The sequence below is a fragment of the Opisthocomus hoazin genome, chromosome Z, assembly GCF_030867145.1.
Source record: "Opisthocomus hoazin isolate bOpiHoa1 chromosome Z, bOpiHoa1.hap1, whole genome shotgun sequence".
Classification (NCBI taxonomy): Eukaryota; Metazoa; Chordata; class Aves; order Opisthocomiformes; family Opisthocomidae; genus Opisthocomus; species Opisthocomus hoazin.
This window is the reverse complement of record NC_134454.1, coordinates 29,737,486-29,749,827: the sequence shown is the minus strand read 5'-3', so window position 1 is coordinate 29,749,827 and position 12,342 is coordinate 29,737,486. Positions and strand designations below refer to the sequence as shown.

The following is a 12,342-nucleotide window of genomic DNA, read 5'->3' as shown; positions in this document are numbered from 1 at the left end:
GTCCCCAAGTGCCACGACTACATGTTTTTTGAACACATCCAGGGATGGTGACTCCACCACTTGCCTGGGTAGTCTGTTCCAATGCTCAAACACTCTTTCAGTAAAGAAATTTTTCCTAACATCCAATCTAAACCTCTCCTGATGCAACTTGAGGGCATCTCCTGTCATGCTATTGCTAGTTACCTGGGAGAAGAGACCAACACCCACCTCACTACAACCACCTTCCAGATACTTGTAGAGAGTGAGCAGGTCTCCCTTCAGCCTCGTCTTCTCCAGACTAAACAATCCCAGTTTCCTCAGCTGCTCCTCATACAACTTGTTCTCCAGACCCTTCATCAGCTTCATTGCCCTTCTCTGGACAGGCTACAACAACTTAATATCTTTCTTGTACTGAGAGGCCCAAAACTGAACACAACATTCAAAGTGTGGCAATTTTGTTCACTTTCAAAGGAACTTCAAAGGAAATTTCAGTTCCAGCTCAAAATACTTAATCATGTGCAGAAAAGGATGTGGAGCTGAATATCCCAAGCAGAAGACTAGAGAAGCAAGTCAACTATAATTTTTACATCACTGCTTTTCATTTATGAAAATACTTTGTACCAGTCAGTCCACAAGCTATGCTTTAAGCTTACAGCAGTATGAAGAGTGTGGAAATAAGTCCCCTTACCCTGTGTTTTGATTTTAACAGCTTTCAATGTTTGTTTTCACAGTGCATTGATAATATAAGATGCAATGGTTTAATGACCATAGTGTTCGAAGAAAACTCTAAAGTCACAGTGCCACATATGATCAAGTAAGTGTAGCATTTATTTTCCCAGTGAACAAAATAATTTGTTGGGTTTTTTTGTAATAAAAGTTTTAACAAAAGAAAATGTATATTTGGAAAATACGACCTTTTCATTTTTTTTTTTTCCGTTTTCCTGAATGGAATTAATTCTACATCCCAAAATGTATCTTTTTAAATATCTTGCTTGAAATGGTAGGGATGACTCAAAATGGTAAACTCTCAGAGTATTGGACTGTATAGGAACACAGCTCAGATTTTTTTATTATTTGTGAAGTTGCCTTCAGATTAATAATTTTATTTTCTGTTAGCTTTTCTCTGTCATACCACTCATAATTTTACTGGATCTATTTAAAATGTCTTCAGAATTTAGATGACTGTAGACTTGTATCATTTTCTAAGGTATTTGGTTTATTAGCCAAAATTTTTCTTCTCTTTGTTTCTCTTATTTCTGAGAAAAAAATATTTTAACTGATCACATGAAGGTAACATCATTATTTATAAACCTACTTCCTTCACCCTTGGATTCTTTCAGTCATTTATTGTAAGAAGTAATTTTTATTTGTAGACAGCTATTTTCAGGACATAATTCCAAATTTCTAACACAGTTTAACCTCTTGGATCCTCTACGGATCTGTATTTACATGAGTTTCATCTACTATTGTCCAATATAAATATTAAGGAATGGAACACAGAGATACAAATATAAGTATTTCCTTTCATACTGTTACCTGTCACTAGGCCATTTCTCTCTCTTGGATGTACTCTGTACATGAAGGTTTCTCAGACGCCTCTTCTGTAGTGGTTTCCTCTCCTCTGTTTGTATATGCTCAGAAATTAAAAAGAGGTAACATCTGTGAATATGCTGATAGGCCACATGCCTTTGATGCCTGGAAAGAAGACATTTTGTTGTCTTCAGTTTTATTCCAGGAACTCTCCAGTGCGTAAACACTTCTGTTACCTGCTGAATGTTAAAAATACGTTCATCCGTTTTCAAACTGTAGAGTACAGCAAGGTCTTAATCCCAATGTCAAGAGAAAGAATTCTTAATTCTAAGAAACATGTAGGATCTTAAAAACAGACACAAATTTGGTATTCTCTTTCTGAGATTTTGCCCACCTGATTTTTAGCACACACTGACTTTTAGAGTCAGATGTCTTTGGACAAAATAAAAAAAAAATAGCCACTTTTCTGGAGACCCAACATAATGAGGAAGAATTTTTTTGTTGTTTATGTAATGCAGTGTAGAAGTATGTGGAATATCTCGATGCTGTATTCTAAGAAAATCCAATTGCTTTTGACAAAAAGATCAGGCAGTATTGAAAGATGCTTGACTTGGTATCTGTCCTGGTTATTTGTAAAATAAGCCGTCAACTAGACAAAGTTGAGCAAAACTTAATATGGAGAAAATCCATTGTGAGTAGGGTTATGTAAATGATTGATTTTTGTTTTGATGTCCAAACAAAAATTAGTCCAATTTTTTTTCAGTGAAACAAAGCGTCTCTATGGTTTCTGCTTTGAAAATTGAGAGGTTTCATGCAGTTCCCTTTTTCTTTTTACAAAAAAAAATTATTTCTTGGAGCCTGAGGGCAGGTGTTATCTTGCAGGTAAGCCATAAGCTTAGCTGAGGGCTTAATTTTGCTTCTTTTGCTAGGGTCTTTAGTTGTTTTACATAAAGCTAGGTCCCAGCAGAAAAATTTGCAGTCAGTCCACTATTATTCCATAGTGAGCTTCCAGTAATACTTGACTACAGGCCACAACAGCCTGAAACAGACAAGAGGGGACAATTTGGCCTCCTGTTCCATTTCAGAAATGTAAGCATCAGTAATGGTTTCTAAGACTTTGACATGTAAATTAACAATTTGCTAAAAATAAAATTTAAGTTCCCTTAGTTACAGCATAAAATATAACTGCAGGTATTGCCACAGATTAAGAGGTTTTTTGTGTTGATGAAATACAAGAATGCATGTATATTCGTTCCTTCTGTGTTGACAGGGACAGCTAAAATAGATACCACTGCTGTACCATAATCACTCTTCCTCTTTGGTAAAATGTTCTGTGTTTGGTTTTTGTGCAGATCTGATGCTCGTCTTCATAGGGATGACATTGATATCTGCTTCAGCAAAACACTGAATTCCTGCAAAGTACCCCAAATCCGTTATGCAAGTGTTGAGCGCCTTTTGGAGCGGCTAACAGACTTGCGATTTCTAAGTATTGATTTCCTGAATACTTTCCTACATACTTACCGCATATTTACTACTGCAGCTGTTGTACTGGAAAAACTTTCAGATATATACAGACGACCCTTTACTTCCATTCCCGTCAGGTGAGCTCTGGGATTTTTCCCTTCTATCACAGGTTTCTTACAGAATTACTATAGTGTCACTTGTTGGTAGGTTTTTCTACCATGATTTTCTGTTATGTAAATAATCTAAGAAGAAACTTCTTCCTTTGTAAACAGGACATAAGTTTTTCGGTAAGTCTGTCTCAGCTTTCTGCCTAGGCTTTGAAGAGTAAGTGTCATATGGATTTTGCAGTGCCATGCAAATTTGCACAAAATTTGTTTGTAAGTCTTTTCACTTAAATCTGTTTGGCGTTCGTTATCATCTGTTGCTTTGTCTCTTTCTTACTGTCAGGTCTTTGGAGTTATTCTTTGCTACAAGTCAAAACAACAGAGGAGAGTACCTGGCTGATGGGAAGTCACCACATCTCTGTCGCAAGTTTTCCTCTCCGCCTCCATTGTCACTCTCCAGAACTTCCTCACCTGTCAGAACCCGAAAACTGTCGTTGACCTCACCACTGAATTCAAGGATTGGTGCCCTTGACCTCTCTACTTCATCTGTGGCAAGCAGTCCTACCTCGACCTACAGCCCAGCCACCTCCCCACCGCCAACGGGTAGCAAAGTACCACTGGACCTTAGCAAAGGGCCATCCTCTCCTGAGCAAAGCCCTGGTTCCATAGAGGACAGCTTGGAGAACCCTCGTGTTGACCTCTGTAATAAGCTGAGGAGAAGCATTCGAAGAGGTATTTAATACCCACAAAATACTCAATGTTGCTTTTGATAAATAGGGTAGTCTCTGAGGTAGACTTGACTTTTGTCTGATTACTGCTAAGAAGTTGTTTCTCATGTCTCAATTTTTTTTCTCCTGATGACCGTAAGTTGTGTTGTGAAACCAAATACTCTGCTTCTGCTTCTTCTCTAGTAGAGGCTGCGATGCATTGTCTGTTTCCACTGATTTGTTGCCTCTTTGTAGGAATAGCAGTGTGGCCGAACGGCCTTGTCTGTTTTCACTTCGGCGGAGTGTTAAGGGGAAAGGCAGAAGGAAATGTTTCATGCCAGTTGTGTTTCTTGAGGTGAAGGAAGTAAAATACTAAGTTAAATAGAGATGTAAAGACCTAACAGCTTTAGTGTGTTTATATAACAGGGCTAGTTTTCCGGAAAGATTTCACAACTAGTCCAAACAAATAATTTATGTGATGCACTTGATACATTGGTGAGATTCATACCACCTGCTTGTTATCCATCCAGAAGGTAGATGTCTAAGATAGATGAATTGCTCCTGTGCAAATGCCTGTTTTGCTCTATGAATTGTGTAAGGCACCTTGGAATAGGTACTACTTCCAGAGGGCCAAAGTTAGTTGACATAAACCTCATGGTAGGCATCTGGAATGGGATCATTGTATATAGAGATGGCAAAGCAAGCAAGCAACTCTAATCTCATAGGATGCACAAGTGTGTGCTTATTTCTCATTGCTCATTGGGGATGGTGGGATGGTCTTCCTCTGAATTGGAATAGAAGTGTATAGTAATCTTTTCTATTGTTGTTACATTAAACAGAAAGATAAGGAAATTAAAAAATGCTATTTTATTCCTAAAAAGTCATGTTTAGAAATGGTCTTACATGGCCTGACTTACATTCTGAGGAGTTTGAACCGTAAATCTGAGCAAAATGTAGATCAATTTTAGTTACAAATACTGTAACAATGAGAACTGATATAACCTGAGAGGAAAGATGAAAAAGATCACCAAACATAAACTAAGAAAAAGATGATTGAAGCATTGTGTCCACTCCTTACTGATGAAATGAAATAAGTGCCCTGGTAACAAATTTGATGTTGTATTATGCAGAGGGATTGTTTTTACAAAATGTGGTTTATTGTTCAATAAAAAATCTTTTTAACAGGCAAGTTAGCCATCTTAGCATTACAGGACTCTGTGCTTGCCCGTGCTTTATACTTTCATAAAATGCTGATTCACTGTTAAGCTTAATCACTATATGTCTCTGTGCTGGATATTTTTAAAGGAATAGCACAACAGCATATTCATATATTAAAAATACAGTATTTACTATGTAGAGTTGGGCAAATTCTTCTTGTGCTCTAGTATAACCACATTCAAATCAAAGTGATATCACAGAATCACAGAATGTTCAGGGTTGGAAGGGACCTCTGTGGGTCATCTAGTCCAACCCTCCTGCCGAAGCACGGTCACCTACAGCAGGCCGCACAGAACCACGTCCAGGCGGGTCTTGAATATCTCCAGAGGAGAATCCACAACCTCCCTGGGCAGCCTGTTCCAGTGCTCCGTCACCCTCAGAGGGAAGAAGTTCTTCCTCATGTTCAGACGGAACTTCCTGTGCCTCAGTTTGTGCCCGTTGCCCCTTGTCCTGTCACTGGACACCACTGAAAAGAGTCTGGCCCCATCCTCCTGACACCCACCCTTCAGATATTTATAAGCATTTATAAGGTCCCCTCTCAGCCTTCTCTGCTTCAGGCTGAACAAGCCCAGATCCCTCAGCCTCTCCTCGTAGAATGTCCTATAGCATAGGCTGTGTATTAAAATTAACTGTATACAGGTAACTGCAGTCTTAGGTGTAATGTTTTTTGCTATACACTTCAAAGTAAACTAGTAAAGAATAGGTTATTCTGGCCTAGTGTTAGCACTAGGCGTTGTTGAAGAGTGATTCAGATTTTGCATTCCAGTCTATCAGAGATGGAAGTGTCATCTGGGCAGCGTGAGGAACATTTGGAAATGGCAAGAACCTTATATAAATGCTAAATTGCTGTCTGTGCAGTGTCTCCACTCCCCTTGGGGATCTCCTGCTGAACAGTTTGCACTCAGCTTGGTGGAATTTGCAGCTAGACAGCTCTGTTCTGTGGGTGAAGGTCCTTTTGTCACCCAGCTGCATACAGCATGTTGAGGAAGAGAAGTGAGTGTGAAAAGATACCTCACAAGGAGAATGGAAATGGATAGTAGGAGAACTATAAAATGCTAATGTGCACGTTTCCTGTCGTATGTAATGCATTTCTTTGTTTCTGAAGTTTTCTGATGAAGGAGACCAGTTCCACTTAATCAGGAGCTACCACCCCGTTACAGTTAATATTGTTGCACTGATACTGCCAGATTTGCAAGAGAACAGCTATGGCTTACTCTAAATCCAATATAACCACAGAAATTCTGTTCCTCAGGGCATGTTATTGTGGTGGTTGTGTTCTGTTTGAATGTTTTCCATTTCCATCCTGAAACTTCCACCTTCTTCACCCACTTCCAAAGTTGTTTTCTTTCAAAGTTTTTGTTTTCCAGAGTTATATATATTTTTAAATATACAGTACTTATGCCGCAGGCACAGTTGTCATTCATATCAAACATAGGATATATTTTATGAGCTGGTTTTCCCTCGTTTTGGAAGTAGTATTTCTGCCATTCCTTTTTTATTCTTCTGATAGAAGAACTCCTTCATGGAGTAATCTGCTCTCGAGTGCTGTTAGGCCGTTTTATTGAGCAGTTTTTGATAATGCACAGTTATCCAACAAGGATTGTTTTGCCTAGCTGGTATAAAACCTAGGAGTTCAATGTGTGTGTTTGACTGCATGTTCTGCTGACTTAAAGTGCAGTCTTATCCAAGCTATTTTTAAAGCTGATGACTTGCTGGTTTTCACCAAGCTCTTTATTCAGGAACTTTTGTGTGGCTATGTTGTTGGTACAAAACTTTCCTAGTCCTTTAACTCCATCCAGAGAGTAATTGCTGCTGAGTCTTCTTAATGGAAAACTTTCATGGCAAGTTCTAGAAGCAGTGCTGTTTAAAACAACTGTAAACCACAGATTAAATGTAAACAACTTTGAGTTAGATGGTTCTTAGTGATATTAGGTTGGTATTGAAACACTGGTATTAAGTCCTCTTAGTTAATGGCTATTTTTTTGAATGTCACCTTTCAGTGAACCCCTCTTTGATGTACGTATTTTTTTTTTAATCAGTGCAGTATGGTTCAGATTGTTCAAAGTTGATAATCTGCAGCCTTTCTGTCTTTTGGTGTTTGTAAACTGAGAGTCCTGAATCACCCACATACTCTATAATCTCTGCAGAGCCACTGCATATCTAAGACAAACTAATCTGACTGCACTCTGTGCTTTAAAAAAGCATATCTTAAGCCTCATGCTGTAGTTGCCTGTGGCATCTTGATATTTCCAAATAAAATTTATACTTTATAAATATGTTAATATAATAATATAATATATTTTATACATTAATATGTTACATATTTATTTCTATAATGTAGTCAATATATTATAATATAATACACATTATAGAGTTGTAAATTATGAACAATCATCCCAGTATTAACATTTATTCTCTTTTAAAGCAGCAGTTCTAGAATCTGTGTCAGTGGACCGGACAATTCCTGAAAGCACCTCAGCAGTGGATACCACAGAACTTTCACCATGCAGGTCCCCTTCGACACCACGTCATCTCCGCTACCGTCAACCAGGAGGTAAGAACCTGGTTTTTCTTTCTTGCCTCTATCAGTCACTTTAAAGTGTTTAAGTACTGTAGCTGTAATCTTTACAGAACATTAGAAAATAGTAGTGTTTGAATAATGTGTTTTGCTTGTATTTTCCTAGTTTTGCAGGCATTAAAAAAAAAAGCTGTTACAACGTGAATTGCAATGGCTGATTTGTATAGCAATAACAAGAGACTTGGGAGCATATTGGAACTTCAGTATGGTGGAATGGGCTTAAATAGTTTGAGCAGGATGTGCCCAAGTTCAAGACTAATATCGAATCTGTCCTATTTTCACAAAACTCTCAAGACTGTGGCAGATTTGTTTCAGCTACTAAGGGGACATATTTTGGGCACCGTATGTAATAATGAAATACACAGCATCCATTATTGTCAGTGGGGAGTGGTTGTGTCTATTTCTTTGTGTAACACTGACCATTTACAGATGGTGTCACATTATTTGTTGCAAAATTTGAATAAACTGCTCAGTTGAAAAGTGAGAGCTGGAGCTCCTCGAATAGCTCTCATGGGGCTCTTTGAAATCATTAGCAGAGCTGTGAGCTATCTCCATGAACTCTTAACATGCTGTCATCTCACGCAAGCCAAAGCAACAAAAAGAAAACAGAGTCTTCTCAAATGTTAATAAGTTAGTGAAGCACTTTAATTTAAAACCAGTAGTAATCTTCTGTTATTGCGCGTGTTTCTGGTGAGTTGGCAAGATTTGGGAGTTGGAAACTGGCACTGGGGAAGAGTGCCATGTTATCTGAGTACTAGTCAGAAGCAGTATTCACAGCACTCCCTATAGAGAAAGTTTGGTAAATTGTGCAAAACTGTATTCATTCTGGGTAGCGACCTTGGAAAATATGTGAATCTAGTTATCAGAAGTTCGTTAACATGCTTAGTTCTGTAACATGAGTTTTTTTGTTTAGGTTAGTTTTCTACACCGTTGTTTTTATAATTTGTTTTTCTGTTTCTTGTTCCTCACCTTGGCAGTGTTTTAGACATTTTTTTCCATAGCAACATTAATTATACCAACGTGGAAATAAATCACAAATATGGTGATGATATTTTTATTTCCCTTAATATAAAGTCCTCTGGCAAAGAAAACTTAAAATGTTCACAGAGTATAAACATGAGTGAAGATTTTAAGTATTATTGTTGATTAACTTGAAAAATTTGAGAAGCATGTAGAAGTTGATAGCTTTTCTCTGTCTGTCCCCTTTACAGTACAAAATGCTGACAACAGCCACTGTTCGGTTTCTCCTGCTTCTGCTTTTGCTATTGCTACAGCTGCAGCAGGGCACGGGAGTCCACCAGGTGAGAGAAATGTGCTGTACAAAAGACAGATTACAATAAAATACCTAGATCTGAAAAGGTAAATATTTCTTAAAATCTTGTGAATCCTAAATAGCCACTGATGTGTTACTTTAGTCTGCTGGTGCTTGGAATCTGTAATCCTGCCCTTTGTGTGGACGCCCACAGTTAATTGGAGCCTTGGCCTCCGGTTATGTGGCCAATATGAAAATATTTGTAATGTAACTCATTTAATTGAAAGTGAAATTGACCCATAAGAGTGACTGAAACAGCTTAAGACAGATTATTCAGGTACATCCGCCCTGTTGTGTTTCCTGCGGTAGCAGTCTGGAAATTTTGGCTGATGAAGTAGTTCATGTCACTAAAGAGTAAAATAAGCTTTTAGGCTGTTTATATACCGCCCTGTCCTGGGGAGTTGCCAGCAACCATCATCATGTCTACTTGAAAGAAGGAAAGGATGAGAATGTATTTAGAACTATCTTTTACAACAAAACATAAAACATATCAAATGAGGACCACATATTATACCACATACCTTCAAGAAACTTGTGTGAGCTTTGTGCCTTTGTTTTGTGGACTCTGAGGATATTGCCAAATTATTCAGTGAGATTTTGAACTATCATGGTATAAACCAATGATGGCTTTTCTTGATGACTTAAATAAAAGTTATGTTTATCACTCCACATTGGCACTTCATCATCTATTAGTTGAATTCTTGTATTCTGTCCTTAATATTTCTAGTCCTGACTATTACTGAAATATTAATAATTTACATATATGTAATCTGCTAAACATCTAGATTATATCTTTCTTGATTTTATTTTTTTGTATTTGCTTACAATTTAAGATTTTTTTTTTAAATGAACCTTTTTTATGTCCAAGGTTGGTATACATGAGAGCAGTTGTACTTAACTAAATTATTACAAGTACGTACTGTATATTCCTTGGAAAGCAGCGATGTTGGCTACTGACTGGAGGTATTTTGTGCAACTTAAAATACTGAAGTTTTGAGTTCACTTGCTGTCTTTCTGTGTAGCCGTTGACATCTTAATAATTTCCACTGAGTCCTGTCCAAGGTTATGTTACAAATAAAAAGCAATTTTTTTAAATCCACAAAATCTACTTTCACTTTGCATCAACACACTCAAACCCGCAGTTCATTTTGATTATGTCTGACATAGTCCAACTGTAGATTAACACCTGCCTCTTTTCCATCATAACTGTTGGAATGCCAAGAAACTGCTTTGAAGAACCTAGTCTCAAAATCACTTGTGAAATTCTATGCAAGTTTGTAGATAATCACCATTGATTTCAGTGGATTTTGTATCCGCTGTGTCTGAAATTGTGATCATTCACTTGATGAGTGGGTAGGCATCAGGACAAAATAATTTCTGGATAAACATGGATCAGTGCTTCTATTACTGTTGTGTACTTCCTGTGATCTTTAGAAGATAACAAGAGAGTAATATTCAGTTTTAGGAACTTTAGGAACTTGTCACAAACATGTATTTTCTAATTTTTTTTGGAAATTATTAATATTCTCTGCCTTTGGCATCAGACGCTGTGAATGAATCAGTGACACATTTTGCTTTATGAATTAATTCCAGTATATTTGGAAATTGTTCAAAAAATGCAGTAAGAGTAAAAAATACTTTTTTCCCCACTATGACCAATTCTATTACAAATTACTCCTTTTGTATTGTTAAAAGCACAGCTTTTTGATGTTTGTAGTATTGAAGTATGAGAGAAAATAAAATCTGCAAGTGTGCAATCAGTTGAAGGAATATTAAAGCATGAGGACGTTGAAAAAGAAAAAAAAACATCCGTAATATTCTTAAGTACTTTTTTGTGTTGCTAATTAAGCTAGTTCTGCATAAAAAGTCAATTTTCCTGGGTGATGTGAAAAAACAGTAAGAAGGTTCCTGCAGCAAATCTGACAAGAAAAGTGTGTAGTGGGCAGTCTGAATAGACTGAGCTGGAGCAAGCCTATTCACTTGTAATCAACAGAAAATTCAAGGCTACAAACCTGAATCACCTCGTTTGTAACTTGATGCAATTAATCATGGTAGAGATGGTATTGAAGTTGAAGAGTCATGCAGTTCAAATTTGGGCAATTCAAATGATTTTATTACTTCCCCATGTATGTGATCATAATTATGTGGGGGTTTTTTTAAATAATGCCTATTTTTCCCAGTGGGCTCCTGTCTCCTTCACTATATAGGATGGGCATGATCTCTCAGTGAATCAGGTCTGAGTGGTGAGTGAGATTTACGTCTTTTTTTCTTTTCTCAGCTGGTCCTTGGCCTCACAGCCACAGGCATTATTGTGTGAGCCATTTAGTATAAGCCTACATGGAACATAAATAGACTGACAGGTGAAATTCTGTGTTGATAAATATCAAGTGATGCACATGAGGAAAAACAGTCTGAGCTCTACACCTGAAAGAATGAGCTCTGTGCTGGACATGATCACTCAGGACTAAGATCTGAGGATTACAATAGATAGTTCGATTAAATGATCTTAGTGCTCAGCAGGAGCCAAAGAGGTAAATGAGACATCAGAAGTTAGTAGGAAAGGAACAAAGCACAGAAGACTGTTATGTTACCACAGTATAAATCCAGAATTTGCACGCGTATTTGAAGACTATGTGCAGTTGCTACATGTCTTGTTTGAGATGAGGGGGTGAGAACTGGAGACGATTGAGAGTTTGCAATCAAGGATGAGTGGAAGTCTGAAATGGCTTCTTTGCATTTGAAGTTTAGGGAAGAGATAACTGGGAGGGTTGATGAGAAAGTTCTGCAAAATCGTGGATATCGTAGGGAGAATTAGTGGGCATTTGTTGCTTTTTCTGATGCAAAAGGTAGGAGGCATCAGTTGAATCTCATGAGACCAAGATTCAAAACAATCACAGGTTTTTGGTTCTTTGTGCAATGAGTAGAAGGCCTGTGAGATTCTGCTGAGGTGCACTACGAGGGGAAGAGGCTTACTCGGGTTCAGAAAGTGGACAACTAGCTGCAAGTGAGAGTCATTAGTAATTACTAGACCAGCAAACTAGAACAGATTTAGGAGCTGAAATCAGTTGGAGGTTGTGGGAGAGTTTTAGGAGGTAAGAGTCATCTGTGTGTCTTCTGTTCTTGCTGTTCCCTGAGGCCTTCTGGCCATTTTGTTTTGTTTTGCTTTGTTTTCACAGGGTGTGATCTCTTAGTTCTTCTCAACTTCCCATCTTCCAGTTCTGACTGTTCAGGGATGCATTGAGGCAAGCAGGTTAACAGACTCATTGGAAAGCCCTGTAGTCACACACTCTGCCAGAACCAGAGTGAGGAACAGTTAATCATCTCCTGTGGAGAGTGCTGGCCATAACATTTCATGTCTGGTGTCACCGTGCAATGAGAAGTTTATATACTGAGAAGTATGCAAAGCTCCGAACAGCTCTTCCAGGGCGTATGATGGCTTTGCTGATCTTA

General features: G+C 37.9%; 1 protein-coding gene across 5 annotated transcripts in view; it reads left to right on the top strand.

Moving 5' to 3' along the window:
- Positions 1–12,342, top strand: part of RASGRF2 (Ras protein specific guanine nucleotide releasing factor 2) — a 148,873-nt gene that overhangs the window by 83,873 nt on the left and 52,658 nt on the right. For 4 of the 5 annotated variants that reach the window (XM_075411039.1, XM_075411043.1, XM_075411042.1 and 1 more), the window contains exons 13-17: positions 711–793; positions 2,862–3,110; positions 3,421–3,809; positions 7,428–7,556; positions 8,792–8,881. In XM_075411039.1, the coding sequence (XP_075267154.1) occupies positions 711–793; positions 2,862–3,110; positions 3,421–3,809; positions 7,428–7,556; positions 8,792–8,881 (940 nt within the window). The remainder of the gene's footprint in view (positions 1–710; positions 794–2,861; positions 3,111–3,420; positions 3,810–7,427; positions 7,557–8,791; positions 8,882–12,342) is intronic. The other variant, XM_075411040.1, reaches the window with a different exon arrangement.